Source organism: Panthera onca, chromosome C1, assembly GCF_046562875.1.
Source record: "Panthera onca isolate mPanOnc1 chromosome C1, mPanOnc1 haplotype 2, whole genome shotgun sequence".
Taxonomy (NCBI): Eukaryota; Metazoa; Chordata; class Mammalia; order Carnivora; family Felidae; genus Panthera; species Panthera onca.
Window position 1 is genome coordinate 61,390,961 of NC_138346.1, and position 17,785 is coordinate 61,408,745.

At 39.0% G+C, this 17,785-nt stretch overlaps 1 protein-coding gene across 4 annotated transcripts in view; it reads left to right on the top strand.

Moving 5' to 3' along the window:
• Positions 1-12,027, top strand: part of SLC25A12 (solute carrier family 25 member 12) — a 206,049-nt gene extending 194,022 nt beyond the window's left edge. For all 4 annotated transcript variants that reach the window (XM_060621646.2, XM_060621648.3, XM_060621647.2 and 1 more), the window contains 5 exons: positions 4,026-4,166; positions 6,196-6,334; positions 8,907-9,065; positions 9,179-9,269; positions 10,927-12,027. In XM_060621646.2, coding sequence (XP_060477629.1) covers positions 4,026-4,166; positions 6,196-6,334; positions 8,907-9,065; positions 9,179-9,269; positions 10,927-11,128 — 732 coding nt within the window. In that variant the 3' untranslated portion in view covers positions 11,129-12,027. The remainder of the gene's footprint in view (positions 1-4,025; positions 4,167-6,195; positions 6,335-8,906; positions 9,066-9,178; positions 9,270-10,926) is intronic.
• The last annotated feature ends 5,758 nt before the right edge of the window (positions 12,028-17,785 follow it).

A 17,785-nucleotide genomic window follows, 5' to 3' on the forward strand; every position in this document is an offset into this window, starting at 1 on the left:
GCTTGCTTCTCTCTATAAAAATAGGCAGCAAATTTGAAGAGGGAAATTTAGCAAGTAGAAGTTTAAAAGTTAATTTTGATGATTTGATGAGTGAAACAAGTTCCTCAAAGGTATTGTATGGAATGGTGTTATCTAATGTAAGCATCAGTACAAGGAGCAGCAGGATCTCAGATGAGACCGTGTCCACTTAAGACTGCATAGCTGTGTATCATCATAATTTAATTTGAAATTTTATATATCTTGGTGTCTGTTATTTCAGATCACTATCTATATTTGGTTACATTGTTTGATGTTCATACCTAAATAGATGGATAAGCCTGTTTAAAGTTTTGGATCCACAGATAACTAGTGCTAACTAGTTTTTAAAATGCATTCAACGTATATAAATTACCAAATTTATTCTGGGGAAGAATGTGTGAGAGAGGACATAGTCTATAAAAGAAGTCATTGTTTCTAAGACCAGTTCTGTTTCTCATTATTTTTTTCTATTTTTTGTTTTTGAGCAGTTAATACATTTCATGATTCAGAATTTAAAAGGTACAATAGGATATGCTTTCAGATATACATTTCTCTTTCCAGGAGGCAACCAATATTTTCATCTCTAAGCCATTCTAATTTTGATGAACTTAGGTTAATTTTGACATATTGGTCATCAGTGGATACCTATATTTTATGGTTTGTTTACGTTGGCATGATTTTATTATGATCCTATTACCTGATCAAGAGCATATAATTGTTTCCACTTAACTCTTTCCTTACTTGGGCATTTACATTCTTTTGTTTAATTTATTGCTCTTTAAAGTAGCAAACATTTGCATATTTGTAAAAAGCAAAACATATGGGCATATTTGTAAAAATATACTTTTTATTCTATTGTAAAGTTATCATATTTTTATTTCACAATTTAACACTTCTGAAATTCAGCATATTCAATGATTATATTTATTATAACCAGGGTTTTTTCCCTGTGAAAAGCTGTTTTTAATGTAATAATATTACTTAAAATCAGTAGAGCCTTAAAATAGAAATGATATTTTCCTATATTTGTGTTTCAGAGTGGAAACAATTAAGAATGTGATAAAACCTGGGGCACCTGGGTGGCTCAGTCGATGAGTGTCCAGCTCTTGGTTTTGGCTCAGATCATGATTTCACAGTTTCATAGGTTCAAGCCCTACATCGGGCTCTGCTCTGGCAGGATGGAGCCTGCTTTGGATTCTTTCTCCCTCTCTGCCACTCCCCGATTCGCACTGTCTCTGTCTCTCTCTAAATAAACAAACTTCAAAAATTTTTTTAAAAATGTGGTAAAACATAATCTTTGTTCTGGGTCACTAGATTTCTTACTAGAGCAATTGAATTAACTGCAGGTTTTATCCCCCCATCTCATGTTCCCAGTTTAGGTCAATCTCAGAGTTCGGAAAAGGACAGCACATATTTGCCATGTGTGTTTCCCTTTAATTGTTACGAAATATCCAAAGTTTTAGACAACTTAAATAGTCATTTTTATTATTTTTTAAATTATTCAATGTTTCTGGATAGTATTTGCCTACATATTCCTGGGTCTATCATAAAATGTAAGTAAATTTTAATAAATATCATAGAATATAAATAAATATAATAAAATACAAAAGTATAAGTTTTACCGCATATACAGACTTGTGCAATTGCTAGATGTTTTCCTCCTTCAAATATAGTAGAGTATGTAGGTGTGAATGAAACTCATAGATATGTGCCTTGCTATAGTGTCATTGCTTTGTTGTTTAATGCTCGCTTGTCAGATGTATGTATAAATCCAAATCAGTTTAGTTTTGTCATTATGTCCAGTGCATTGTCAGGACTTAGTATGCATTCTGGGTAACAGATCTTCAAAGCACACAACAGTTAATGTGTTACACATTACATGTACACTGAGAAAGAAATGTGAAGAGATGTTAAAGGAGTGCAAATCTCAGTAAAATGGCAGTTATTTCCAGAAGGGTGTGGCGAGCCGGGGAGGAGGAAGTGTGGGCTGGGAGACTGCTGGTTGGAATACTCTTGCTCTGTGGGATGTTTTAATTTACTAATGATTAAAAACATGGAAGAACTTTGTATTTATTTAAACATGATGTCCATATTTAATGTGAGGATCACCCAAGGTTTGACATCATCTGGTGGTGACATCATCTGGTTTGGGGGTTATAATCAAAATTTGTGTTTCTGTTATTATTTGTTTAATTCTGCTTTAGTTGAGAACGTAAGGTGCATTTTCCCAAAGATGGTCTTTGCAACCATTATTTAAACAAGAGATTTCAGGGAAGTAGTAAACTTTTTCAATTCGTTTGGTCTTTAATACTAGCTGCAGGAGCAATTACTTGGATTATCATTTTAACATAATTTTTTACCCAGAAATCCTTTTGAAAGTATTGTTTGCTTAGATTGAAACATTGAAATGCTTCCTTCTGCCTGCAGTGCAACAGATTAAAAGAGAGGGAAACACAGGCAAATCAACGTGTAAAATTGGGTCACGTATCATTTGGGGACTTGTGTGCCAGTGGTCTGGATTGTCGACTTGGGAGCTGCAGGAGACCCAGAGAGAGACAGCAAATTGCTCGCCCCCTGTGTTTGGTGGACAAAAAGGGGATTAGGGCCCTGGGGGATCCAGGACAGTAAGCTGCCCACGAAGTGGAAAGGAATCTCGCATCAGTGTTGGCAGTCGTGGATGTCATGGATGGGAGTGAGGGGTCAGGATTGGAGCAGGCGTAGTTGAGGGGTTTCCAGCTCCGGCCAGTTAGCAGAATGGCTGAGACTTGCTGCCCCGTGAAAGTAGGACTGGAAGGACTGTGGGTTTTAGATAAATGAACAGGGATGGGGGTGAAGGTAGAGTGTTGGGTTTTATGGCTATTGTTTGCAATATTTCTATACCTGTGGAACTATAGTGCCCCAGTGAGGCCTTTACTGTTTCCTGATTCACATGTGACTTGCTGTTGCAGTGAAGTTATGATTATAGAATATAATTATGACTATATGAATATGGTTATGATCATGTAATATAAACAGCTAGAGTTCAGATGAAGATGTGCAAATGAGATTTTTTCACTTCATGGAGATGTATATATTTATGTTTTAACAAATGTATTTTTATGTATCCATACACATACACACACCCATATACATTTTTTACTTTCTTACAAAAACTAAAAAAAAAAAAAAAAAAGTTGGTAGCAGTTTTGTTAAACATTCTTCTTTTTTTTCTCCTCTACTAGTTAACAGATTTCAGATGCAAATACACCCTCATTATCCAAATTCAAATCCCTGTCACTCACCACCATTGTGGAGTGTGGCTTTGATTTGCCAGTTTTGTACTCGTGGTAACTAGAGGTTCCACTTCCTAGCAGTTTTTCTGGTTTTGTCTTAATACTGAAAGTGTCTTTCTACATTCTCTCCTTTTAGCTGTGTATCTGTCTCCAGAGTTTTGCTCAGGATAATATATTTTAGAATTTGAACCATGGGAGACCTTTTCCCCTCTGACTTAAGGCACGTCTGTGGGAGCGAAGTTGTGTTAATTGCTTTACAATCCAAGGCAGTGGAAATGGGTGGCTGAGCTAAAAAGAATGACTGCTAAGAAAAGAAAAAAAACAACTGTAGATCCAAATTTTACCTCCAGCTTACAAAAGATACCAACCAGTCTTCTACCATCACTTTCCCTTTCATTGGGGAACTCCCCACTGCCTCATCTGGCTTCACTTTTGTTTTCCAAATGAGTTTATTAGTTTTGCCATTTTGGGTGCTGAGTTGACTCTGGAAAAACTGGTCTGAGAAATACTCCTGACATTTCAGATAGAAACAAACCCAGACATAGATTGACTTGAATTTGGGACCATCCCTGTGGGCCCCTCCATTATTGGCCGAAGCGTGGGACTCTCAGTCTCCTGTAAAGAGGGAAGAGTAAAGTGGTACCATGTAGAGGCTTTTCTGGGTTTTTCTTGGTTACACTGTCAGTCGGTCTCTGATTTGGAAATCTGCTTCTGTCTCTCCTCCCTTGCCTACAGGCTGGCGGCTCTCAAGTCATCTTTACTAATCCATTGGAGATAGTAAAGATTCGCCTACAGGTAGCTGGAGAAATCACCACAGGACCCAGGGTCAGTGCCCTGAATGTTCTCCGGGACCTGGGACTTTTTGGTCTGTATAAGGTGGGTAGATTCGCTTGGGTTATCTCAGTAGACAGCTTATAATGTACTCAATAGAACCATGAAAGAATGTGGAAACCAGGCTTCTCCCTCCAAACTGGAAAAGTAATTTTGTCCAGCAGGGTAGTCCCTTGAGTACAAAATCAGACAAAAAGAAAAAATCAGGACACTTCTATTAGAGGCAGTGGGATATACAAACACACTCTCCTGTTGTCATCTTCAGGCTTTTATGAGGCTGCCAGCAGGGAGGCCAGCACTGCAGACCTGCTGGCTTTAGGCTCACAGCCTTTTATTTGACCACAGGTTTGGGAAAAGTTTCTTTGGTGTTCTCTTTGGGCTGGTTTAGGACTTCAAAATAGTCTTGTGTTTATTTTGAGTCTGAGTTATCTCTATTGTTATCTTCCCAGTAGGAGCTTCTGTTTGTCTTAATAATTTGACCACAGTGAAACAGTAGTAGAGTTTGGTAGAATTCAGGTCTTAAGAAGTTAAGTGGTAGGATTTGTCAATAATGAATTCCATTAAAAAAAAAAACAAAAAAAAAACCAGAGTGTACTGTACTTTAGCAGAATGCCAGTCAACAGATTCCTTCCCTGCAGGTATACTTACTCCCATCATTACAGATCAGATGTAATGGAGCAGAAGCTGTTATTTTTCTTAAACAAGGAAGAGTATTTCTTTCCATTCTTTTGCCTGGTATAAGAGGGGAATACGTAAATTTAGCTGCTATTAGACAACTGTGTTTCCACAGCATCTGATTTATTTATAGATCTGTTGCTGTAGAAATGTGTAAATTGGCTTCTGGAGCTGCAAATTAGAAATTAGAATTTCTCTAGATTAGATTCACACAGGTACAGGGCTCTTGGGAGACCAGTAAACCAATGATGCTTGAATCTTGGGAGAGTTCTGTATACATTCCCTCCCCTCCACCCGCAATTTCCATCCTTTTTTTGGAATTACCTTTGAGAGCTAAATTTATTGATACTGTTTCTGTCTGTATCATTCTTCAGAGAGTTCTTGGAATTTTTTTTTTTTTTTTTAATGTTTGAGTTTGTCTTTTGAAAACAGAACCATTAGGGAAACAAGTGCCAAAGACAGTGTATTTGCCTGGCTAGATAAAGCCCTGGGCAGTAGAATAGCATGGGCTACTAACCAAGCTGAGGGAGGAATTTATTTTGAGCTTTCTACTCCCGTGGAAACTTCCACTAAAATAATTTGTCCTAGTTCCCCACCCCCGCCCCTCCTCTGCTGTTCAGGACATAGGGGCCGAGGAGGGAAGATTGGTGGTTTCTTTTTTCCCCTTTTGTAGAATAGTCACCTTTCTTTTCCACTGCCATTGTCTGTAGCTTCTTAACTGGTACTTCATGGGTTCTAAGCTGTGTAGATTGAATTGGTGAATTTCCAAGTCTGTTGCCACTCATGTCCTTCCCCATTGCATCCACTAAAGCCACACGGAACAAGCAGCCTGGAAGTTTGAGAATTAAATTTTTTTAACCTTAGAATCTGAATCTGGGGGTGCCTAGGTGGCTTGGTTGAGCGTCCAACTTTGGCTCAGGTCATGATCTCACGGCTCATGGGTTTGAGCCCTGCGTTGGGCTCTGTGCTGACAGCTCGGAGCCTGGAGCCTGCTTCAGATTCTGTGCCTCCCTCTGTCTCTTCCCCTCCCCTGCTGCTCTCTCTCTCTCTCTCTCTCTCTCTCTCTCTCTCTCTCTCTCTCTCTCTCAAAAATAAATAAACATTAAAAAATCTGAATCTGTATTGGAAATGCCAGAAAATTCTTAGTTATCAGGATAACATCCTTACTCACTTAATGAACTCTAGGACTCGAGTCCACAAGCCTTTCTCAAACTTTGAGCCATGTATATTTGTCTATGCTCCTCTCGCCACCCCCCCCCCGCCCCACTCCCCATTTCTATTCCACATCGGTCCCCATGCTGTTTGAGGGAATACCTAATACTTGTCACCCTGGATCCCTTATGGGCATTCATGGCCCTGTCTACATAACTGTTTTGCACTATTTCCTCACTTGTGACAGGGTGCCAAAGCGTGTTTCCTCCGAGACATTCCCTTCTCTGCAATTTATTTTCCTGTTTATGCTCATTGTAAACTACTTCTGGCTGATGAAAATGGACACGTGGGAGGTATAAATCTCCTTGCAGCTGGAGCCATGGCAGGTAACTAGAATTTTCTTTTTTAAACCAAAGAACCCTTCCCCCATTCTCTTTAAGAAGTACAGAATCTCTGTGTACCGTCTGCTTTTATTTCTGGAAGGGTTATTGTTTGTATCTGACTTAGTTTAAATATGATCACTTTTTTTCCTTTGTGGGATGTGCTCTAGTTCTGATGAGAGTTAATTACATTTGCATACTGTGGATAAACAGCATAATGCAGCTTAGCAACTCAGAGCCAAATTAGATCTGCCCATCTAAATTGGGCTTTCATCATTAATGTGCGCCTCCCATGCCCCTGAAACCTTGGGTGTAGCCAAGCTAAGCATTAAGGTGGAAAAATTCTTCATCAAATCAGTTGCTTCATTGTATCTTATGTGATGCCCAGGTCTAGCCTGCCTCACTTGCTATTTCTGCATGTTGGAGTCCCCATGATTTGCCTTAGAACTTGAGCTTTCCTCACGATACTGTCGATGTTCCTTCTACCGTCATTCTAATTAGATCAAAGTAAGCAGTACTTCCCCAGCAAACTACCCCATACTCAAATGGGCATCTCTTCTCTGTCCTTTAACACTTTCTTTAATAATACTTGTTTGCGTAAGTTTTATCTTCTGTACTAGGCTGGGAGCTTTTTGCAGGGAGGAGTTTTATTCTCTTTATCCTTACTATCCCTTCGTGGCCAGCATGGTAATAATAGGAGCTCAAAAAATGTCAGTGGGATAAATGAAAATCTTCATCTGGTCTAAGATCCCAAATTAGACACAAAAGAAATTCCATCTGAAAGAGGAGCCTAACACATGCAGGAAGGTACTAAGATGTTTTCTTTTGATCGCACAGGCCTAGCCTTCCTCTTGAAGGAGCTGACTGGGGATAGTAGGGGAGGACCACGTGTCCTTGGCTGCACCGGCACTCAGAAATGACAGAGGAAGGAAAAGGCATGTGTTTGCTCTCCATTACTGCTGGTCAGAGATAGAAACATGAAGGGTGTACACAAACCCAAACGGAGTCCCCAGATGCTGGTGTAGGTCTAACTGCCTGGACTCATGGTGCTGTATAGCTCTCACTGGGTTCGTTCTCCTCTGGTGCCTTGGCTATACAGCAGAACAGCCTGAGCACTTCCTGAAGTGTGGGGTGCGTATGGTGGGGTTCTAAGGGTGTTGGGATGGACCATGTTCTTGTCCTCGCCCACGATGACAGGGAATGACTTGTGATGGTTAAAAAACTCTCCAGGGAGCTCTGAGTCCTTACTTGGGGTCTACCAAATCCCGTGTCCTCTGGCCTTTGCTATTTCAGTCAACTGCACATTTGAAAGCCAGAAAAACTATCTGCTCTGTCTTGGCACTGAGTGCTCATCCAGCCTCTTTTGGGTACTCACCAAAGGCTCCCAGTTTTAAATGGGGCCAGGAAATTTTCCCTCCAGACTTTGGCCTGTGCTTTCCAGTCAGCAGCAAAAAACCAGCCAAAGAACAGTCTAATCGTGGACAGGCATTTTGCCAACAGTTGATGGAACCAAGGAAACATTTCCATGGAACTGTCAGCACCAACTTTTTGCCCACAGATACTCGATGTCAAGTTTTCATAATGGAAGATGATTTTTCCTCATTTTTTTTCCAGGAAAGCCTTGCTGGCAGGGCCTGAGAACATTTAGAATTCAGAACATTCCAAAGACAGGCAATTTTCCTTGTTTCATCTGAGTACGGTGCAGGACCATGTGGAAGGGGGGGTATTCGCATCATCCTGTAACAGGCTCCCACAAAGTCCACTAGCTCCACCTGCCTGGTGATGATTCAGTGATATTCAGGCCATTTGAATATCTTCCCCCTGAGGAAGGTTATCTTGCTCCTTTATTCCCTGCTTTGTTTTATGTGAAAGACGTGGTTGTGAAATCCATTTTGGGTGTCCCGCTGCTGATCAATCTCAGCATGACCCCAGGGAGCTCACGCACGGGGGATAGATAATAAGGCCTTTTGATGATCGGTTCTCATATTGTTCCTTAACTGGTTGCCTGGCTGCCTCTGCTCCAATTGTAATGACTTCTGTCATGTAAGCATGTCTGAAAGGAGTCCCAGTCAACTCTTGAGTTAGCCCCTCAGACAGGTGAGTGGATATGAGTACTGACAGTCACCTTGCACAGTAAGATGACAAGAATCAGCAAAAACCACTGGTTTGTTGTCAGGTACATTTAACATCTCATTAAATGGGACAGTGTCCTCATTTCTTACTATATACATAAATGCTTGTGTCTTATTTACCAAAAAAAGGAGGTAAAATAATTGAAACCTAAAGAGGAATACTTGGGAATCATCCTGGTAATATTGCTGCATTTTTTCCTGTCACAGTTCTTTGGGATCATGCAGTGTAGAGTGATTTTCCTAATTCATAAAGAAAAAAGAATTCTGTTCCACACTGAAGCAGCTAGTAGGCTTATGTGTCCTTTTTCCCATGAGTGCCCAGGCATCTATTTAAGAAACTTTGAGTTAGAGCAGTTAAAGTTGCTAATTGTATTGTTAGATGTTAGCAGTATGTCTGTTCTTTATAAGGTACTTTGGATGACTTACATGTGCCTTTCTCCTGAAAGGTGTGCCTGCTGCTTCTCTGGTGACCCCCGCTGATGTCATCAAGACAAGATTGCAAGTGGCCGCCCGTGCTGGCCAGACGACATACAGTGGTGTCATTGACTGTTTCAGGAAGATACTCCGGGAAGAGGGGCCCTCAGCATTTTGGAAGGGGACTGCAGGTAGGGACTAGGGCCGTACAGAATGGCTGTCTGGTGTTAGGGACCTGCTCCCATTACTCACTGGTCGGCTTTGCCACAGCCATGTTAAGTATCCCCACTCCCATCTTTTTCAGCTCGAGTGTTTCGATCTTCTCCCCAGTTTGGTGTTACCTTGGTCACCTATGAACTTCTCCAGCGGTGGTTTTACATTGATTTTGGAGGCCTGTAAGTGCAGCTATTCAACTCCTTGTAAAAGAAAGCACCAAAATCAAAGTAGGCTTTTGGCCTACAAAGGCATTTTTGAAACTATTAGAAACTAGGAGGACAGAGAATCCTACAGGACCAGTGCATTTAAAACAAACAGTGGGCTTGGGGTGCCTGGGTGGTTCAGTTGGCTAAGCATCCAACTCTTGATCTCAGCTCAGGTCTTGATCTCAGGGTTGTGAGTTCAACCCCTGCGTGGGACTGCACACTGGGCACGAAGCCTATGTAAAAAAATAAATAAATAAAACAAACAGTGGGCTTGAGAAGCTTCAGTATCAGGGGAGTGAGACCTTGGTAGGGGGACATCATACACAGTATTAAGCAGTTACTTGGGGAAAGTGAAGGCAAGCAGCAAATTAAAATGTTATGTGAATAAATTATCTTTTTTAGTATAAGCAAATACTGAGCTTCATGGATCTAGGTCCTTAGTCTTTGAATTTATTATATGGTCTTTTAACCAGAAGTAATGTAAATTTGTGTTAGTAACACTTTAATGAACTTTGTTTCAAAGGCTCCATCAAGCCCTTTCATACCTCTAAGACTTCATTATTCACCATAATTTATGACTAGATAGGTATAGGTGTTCTTAGAGCTAACAAACAGGAAAAAAAGAGAGGTTATGCCCATGGACATAATCACTGGTGAGATCTAGGTCAGAAATTGGGCCACTTGAAGTCTGTTCTGAGAAGAAAAGGAACTACTTGTTGAATCTGCTGAGGGGGGAAGGTTGTACCCCAGCAAGTACTTATCAGCTTTTCAGCAGATAATCAAATCCCATATCTGGGTCTTAACCTCATAAACCTTTGACCCCCCTTTCTTGCTCAAAGGCCAAATAGGAAATTAGCTGTTGAACCAAGAAGTAGAGGGACTTAAACAAAGGAAGTAAGAATAGTAGTCTCACAATTCCAGGCTCTTCTATGCTTTCAGATTGTGTAAAAGTAAGAATTCTATTTCTCTTTAAATTTAGTAATTCTTCATGAGTTTACTATTTAAAAAGTTAGCTTTTTAAATTTTTTTTTTTATTATTTTTTTGAGAGACACAGAGAAACAGAGTGTGGGCAGGGGAGGGGCATAGAGAGAGAGGGAGACACAGAATCTGAAGCAGGCTCCAGGCTCCTAGCTGTCAGCACGGAGCCCGACGTGGGGCTCGAACTCACAGACTGTGAGATCATGACCTGAGCCGAAGTCAAACGCTCAACCAATTGAGCCACCCAGGCACCCCAAAAGTTAGCTTTTTAAACTATGTCAGAATAAAAGAAAAATATAAACTTTTTATGACTAATTTATGCTTAGTACAGAAAATTTGGAAAATGAAAAAGTGTAAAAGAGAAAGTCACTCATGGTCCTGTTTCCCAGAGAGTGTTAATATTTAAGTGTATTTGCTTCTGATCTTTTTTCTGTGGACCTATTTATAAATTGAGACCACCAAAAAAAAATGTGAATGTGTTGCTTTCCAAGCAGCTATAAATCATAACAAACGTAGCATAGATGACCAGGAACTGTTCGGACGAGCACTCCTCTTTGTGGCACATGGGTGAGGCTGAAAGTGTTCTCCCATCCTCATGTGCCATCCTCATCAGTCTTGAGCGCACTAACCGTTAGCTTTTCCTATCAACAGCAAGCCCTCTGGCTCAGAACCGACACCTAAGTCACGCATCGCAGACCTTCCTCCTGCCAATCCTGATCACATCGGTGGATACAGACTGGCCACAGCCACTTTTGCTGGCATTGAAAACAAGTTTGGCCTTTATCTCCCCAAATTTAAAGCTCCTAGTGTTGCTGCGGTTCAGTCAAAGGCAGTGGCGGCGGCCGCTCAGTGATGAGACAACCACTGAGTGTGGCAAAACGGTTGCCCTGGAGAGAGGGGCCTCGAAGAGCAGCCCTGTAATGTATCCAGTCAGCTGCATGGTGCTGACTGAGCTGAGGAGTCAAACTATTCTTTCTATATGACATATACATATATTTGTTTATAAAGTAATCATTTGCCCAGGAAAAAGCGACAACGCAGTTTCAAGCTTTAGTCTTAAGTGTTGAAATGTTTTCTAAGCCTTGGCATGAATTAGTGTTCTAGACTGCTTTGCACAGCTTGCACTTATAGTGACTGTACATATTGTACATCTTTGTACAGAGACATCTTGGCACCTCATCCCAACAAATCACGTTTATAGAATGTAATGCGGTTCTAAGTGGCTTGAAATGTACAGAATGTTTTGAAAGTGTTTTATTAAGAGTCACACAAAAATAAATGTATTAAAATTAAATTCATTCTCTTATTGGTGACTTATAGAAATAAAGCATCAATATTGGATGTATTTAATTCCCAGCTCGTTTTCCATTCTGGAATAAAAAGGTATTTGCTGATAAGGAGGCATAATGAGGCCAAGTGCTTACACCATTGAATAAGAGATCCTTGGAAGATGCATGCTAGTAGATGCCAGAGGACCAGGCTGATGACTCGTGTGTGCTGATGTGTTTCCATTTGTATTTAATATGTGTATAGATTCTCCTCTGTTCATCAATCAAAAGGCATTTCCTAGACAGCTCCTCTCCTGTCAGTGGGCATACGGAAATAGGGATGTCTCCAGCATTACTGGCTTAGTTTTGCTTTCCTCTGACACAGCAAGGCAAGGGCCAAGCTTTTAAGATTAAAAGATACTTTGGCAATTTTCCTTCATATGGACATGTTTCCAATCAAAAATAAAATGCACACCAAAATGTATGCATGTAGTTGGATTTTCCTTCATAAATACTCTGATAGTGCTTTTTATTTTGATTCACTACCAGTTCCAAAGAACTCATGATCAGGAATCCCTCTCTCCCACTTCTATAAGAAAGTATTTGATTTGGAAAGGGCTCTGGGAGTGAGGGGAGGGAGGACGATAAAGAGAAGCTGTATCTTGGGATTTTTAGTGGGGTCTAGGTTCTTCCTTATGAATCCAAATACAAACTACTTATTTCAAAAGTCACTCACCTAGGATGTGATTACTAATTTAGATCTAAACATGTCTTGACAGCCACGTCTACACTTTGCTATGCTTGTGATTTGATGTGTACGTCAGAATTTACTTTAGCAAAGTGCTTTGGGAAAACATTATTGCTGTTGCCGATAAGCCGGGATAGGAGAATGTATGCAAATATTTTCAAGGGACAAACTTGGAGATAGACCAAGTCACTTAGTATCCTACACAACAGTCATTACTTGATGGCTGACAGGTCTGTAACACAACAATAGGCACTCTCAGGCCCTCCAGCAACAAAAGACTTAGCTTTGAAAGCAAGTTATTTCCAAATGTATTCAGTTCTCATTGGAATGGAATAAATAACAATACAGTTGTTCACTATTGCCACCTGTTAAAAATACGCGAGTAGCCCATGGATGTGTTCTTACAAAAGATTCATAGAATATCTGTGCATATAATTGACCTTTGAACAACTTGGGGGCTAGTGGTACCGGCCCCCTGTGCAGTGGGAAATGGGTGTATAACTTTTGGCTCCTGAAAACTTAACTACTAATAGCTTACTGTTGACCAGAAAGAAGCCTTACTAAGTGATAACATGATCAATTAGCACATATTTTATATGTATTAAGTACTGTATTCTTGTAATAAAATAAGCTAGAGCAAAGAAAATGTTAAGAAAATCATAACACAGTACTGCATTGACGAAATATAAGTAGACCACACAGTTCAAACCCAAGTTGTTTGTAGGTCAACTATATAGAGTAAGATGTGAAAGTGCCCTCTTTACCCCGCTTCTCCCTTTACCACTTGCTTCCTGAGAGGTAATCACTGCTAATAGGTTAGAGTCTAAATTTGTAGTCTGTTTTTCATACATCTATATAAAGATATATGTACATATTTATATTTTAAAAACAGGATTGTGCTATGTATGTATTGTTCTGTGACTGTCGTTCACTTAATATCTTTGAGATCTTTCCATGCCAATTCATAGAGATTTATCATAATTTTTAATAGCTGCGTAGTATTCCATAGTATGGTTATAGACACTTTTAGTAAATACTCCCTTACTGACATTCTTTTTTTTTTTTTTTTTTTTTTTTTTTTTACTATTGCAAGAAGTGCTGCAGTGAATGGTACACATCTTTGTACATATATTTTGAGTACATGTGCTAATATTTCATTAGCGTATTTGAAATTCGGACTGATAATTCACAAGATAATATGGATTTTACATTGATGTCTGTATTGCCACATTGTTTTTCAAAAAGGCTTTATTGATTTACTTTCCTACTGACAGCATATAAGAATGCCTATTTCTTTGTAACCTCAGAAAAAATGGGTATTATCAGTCTTACCTTTTAGGTAAATCATGATGGGTGATCACTGTGGTTTTAATTTTTGTTTTCCTAATTACTAATGAGGTTGAATGTCTTTTCATATTTACTGGCCATTTGTATATTTTCTTATTGTGGAATATACAGAAAGTACATGAGACATATGTGTATGTATGTATATACACACATCTTTTAAAATCATAAAGTGAACACTAGTGTAACTACCCTGTCAAGAAATAGAGTATTTCTAACACCTCTGAAGTTCCCACATGATTCTCCCCTTCACACTCCTTCTCTGTTCTTTAACACCAGTCCTACTCTTCATTTCTTTATAGTTTTACACCCATATATACATCCCTAAATACAATATTTAGTTCATTTTTGAAATTTATGAGTCAAATTATAGACTTTGAGACTTCTTTTGCTAAAAATGTTTATAAGATTCATCCATGTAATTGTATGTAGCTATGCTTTGCTTATTCCATTATATGAATATATTATAATTTTCCCATTTTAGTTTGGACATCTGGGTGGTTTCTAACTTGGGGATATTACAAATAGTGGATATTTTGTATGTGTATTCTAGAGTATGCACTTTATTTAAAAAAAAAATTTTTTTTAACGTTTATTTATTTTTGAGACAGAGACAGAGCATGAACGGGGGAGGGTCAGAGAGAGGGAGACACAGAATCTGAAACAGGCTCCAGGCTCTGAGCTGTCAGCACAGAGCCCAACGAGGGGCTCGAACTCACGGACCGTGAAATCATGACCTGAGCCGAAGTCGGCCGCTCAACCGACTGAGCCACCCAGGCTCCCCTAGAGTATGCACTTTAAAAAAACTTAATGTTTATTCATGAGAGAGAAGGAGAGAGTGTGTGTGAGCGGGGGAGGGGCAGAGAAAGAAAGGCAGATACAGAATCCAAAGCAGGCTCCAGGCTCAGAGCTGTCAGCACAGACCCCCACATGGGGCTTGAACTCAAGAACTATGAGATCATGACCTGAGCTGAAGTCAGACACTTAATTGACTGAGCCACCCAGGCACCCCTAGAGTATGCACTTTTTTTTTTTTTTTTAAGTTTATTAATTTCTACACCTATCATGGGGCTCAAACTCAATACCCTGAGATCAAGTCACATGGTCCCCTAATGAAGCCAGCCAGGCACCCCTAGAGTATGCACTTTTAAAAGGATGTATACCTAAGAGTAGAACCAGAGAGGCACAGGTTCGTTAGATTCTTGCCTGGTCATGCCAAACTATTTCCCAGAGATCCTTGTACTGATGTACATTCATCCAAGGGTGTATTGGCTTTTTAATTTTTACCAAGCTGCTTGATGTTATCTCATTTTGGTTTTAATTAGCATTTTCCTTATGTCAAGTGAGGCTGAACAAGCCTTTGATATGTTCATATATATTGCCACATTGTTCTTCAAAAAGACGTACTTTCCTGCTGACAGCATATGAGAATGTCAACATGTTTACTGGCTTGGTGAGTGCAGTATGTGCTAAAGTATTTTGTTAATTTTTTTCCCAATAATTTGCAGGGGATTCTTATATTTATATCCTGGATACTAGTCTTTCATGAGTTGTGCTTGCAAAATCTTTCTCTAATTTGTGGCTTGTCTTTTCAGTGTTTTTGATATATTAACATTTTAATACGTTCAAATATATTTTTACCTTACAGTTAGCATGTTTTATATTTCACTTTAAAATTATTCTTTCTCTAGGTCATGAATATGGTTGCTATTTTTTTCATAAAGGCTTTATAGTTTTGCCCCCCACATTGAGATTTTATCCTACTTGGAAATGTCTTCGGTGTGTGGTAGGAGGTGATTTTTTTGCTTCTTTATACGGGTTAGTCTGTTGTCCCAGCCCTGTTTATTGAAAAGACCTTCCTTTCCCTACTGCTTTGAAGTGCCTTCTCTGTTATCTATTGAGCGTTGGTATGTGCAGACATCTACTTCCGGACTGTTTGTTTTATTGGTCTTTCCCTGTGCTTATATACACTCTCTTCGTTACCCTATCTTTAAAAAAAAAGTTTTTATATATAGTACTGCAAGTCCTTTCACCTTGTTGTTCTTCAAGAGCTTGTGGCTTTTCTTGTTTCTTTGCTCTTTCATATCCATTTCAGAAACAGCTTGTGAACTTCCTCCCAAAGACTAAACAAACCAAACACACTGAGATTTTAATTGGAGTTCCAATGATTCTATAGGCCACGTGGGGAGAATTTACATCATTATACCAGACCTTCTAATCCCATTTACATGATATCTCTTATTTAAGTCTTTTTAATGTCCTAATAAAATTTTATTATCACCAAAGAGGTCTTATACATGGTGTGTATATATATTCATTCCTAGGTATGTCAGATAATTTAGATGCTGTTATAAATTATATCTTTTTTAAAAAGTTGTTCCTGGTATATAGGAATATGATTTTCTCCTCACTTTTTATTTTCAAAAATTACAAACCTGAAAAGTTTGTGAAGAGATAATATAAAACTCTTTGAATGTTCTAACTAGATTCACTTATTTACATTTTTCCATGCTTTATCTTTGCAAATACAGTTATTTTTGCTGAACCATTTGAAAGTATGTTGCAGACAACATGGTGCTTCATCCCTAAGTATTTTAGCAAACATTTCCTAAAAATGAGGACATTCTGCAACCAAACAACACCATTATCACACATTTTATTTTATTTTTATTTTTATTTTATTTTATTTTATTTTTTTATTTTTTAATATATGAAATTTACTGTCAAATTGGTTTCCATACAACACCCAGTGCTCATCCCAAAAGGTGCCCTCCTCAATACCCATCACCCACCCTGCCCTCCCTCCCACCCTGCCCTCCCTCCCACCCCCCATCAACCCTCAGTTTGTTCTCAGTTTTTAACAGTCTCTTATGCTTTGGCTCTCTCCCACTCTAACCTCTTTTTTTTTTTTTTCCTTCACCTCCCCCATGGGTTTCTGTTATGTTTCTCAGGATCCACATAAGAGTGAAACCATATGGTATCTGTCTTTCTCTGTATGGCTTATTTCACTTAGCATCACACTCTCCAGTTCCATCCATGTTGCTACAAAAGGCCATATTTCATTTTTTCTCATTGCCACGTAGTATTCCATTGTGTATATAAACCACAATTTCTTTATCCATTCATCAGTTGATGGACATTTAGGCTCTTTCCATAATTTGGCTATTGTTGTCACACATTTTATTTTAAAAAAATTTTTAATGTTTTTTTTTTTTTTTGAGAGAGAGTGTGAGTGGGGGAGGGGCAGAGAGACAGGGAGACACCGAATCCCTCAGATCCACAGAATCTGAGCTGTCAGCGCAGAGCCTGATTGCGGGGCTCACACTCACGAACCATGAGATCATGACCTCAGCTGAAGTTGGATGCTCTTTAAAAATTCACAATAACTTCATAAACTGATATTCAGTCTAAATTCAAACTTTCCCAACTACTTCAGAAATGTCTTTGTTTTTCTGATGCAGAATCTAATCAGTATTGATGCATTGTGGTTGGTTGTGGATCTTTAGTTTTTAATTCTGGAATAGTCCCATGCTTTTTCATTTGTCTGTTGGTCATTAGCATTGTATGTAAGTCATTTGTCTTACAGAACGCCCTGCATTGATTATCTGATTGTGTCCTTGTGGTATTGTCTAACTTGTCCCAATACTATAAACTAGAAGTCTAGTGGTACAGTGATTTTTCTTTGTAACAGCTTTGCTGCTGAGGTACTTACGAAGTTATGTAACCTTCACCACAATCCAATTTTAGTACATTTTCTTTACCTCCCCAAATGTAAAATGTATCATTTTATATTCCCATCAATAACATATGAATGTTAGTTTTTTCACATTCTCACCAACACTTTATTGTCTTTTATTATAGTTACCCAGTGGGCATGAAATGATACACATTGTGATTTTAACATCCATTTGTTCATTGACTAATGATGTTGAGCATCTTCATGTGCTTATAGATATTGGTGTTTAAGCCTTTTACCTATTTGTAAGTTGGGGTTTGTCCTTTTATTATTAAGTTGTAAGAGTTCTTTATACATTCTGGATATGAGTCCTATATCAGATTTGCAATTGTTTTCTCCCAGTTTCTTTTTTTTTTTTTTTTAATGTTTATTTATTTTTGAGACAGAGACAGAGCATGAACGGGGGAGGGTCAG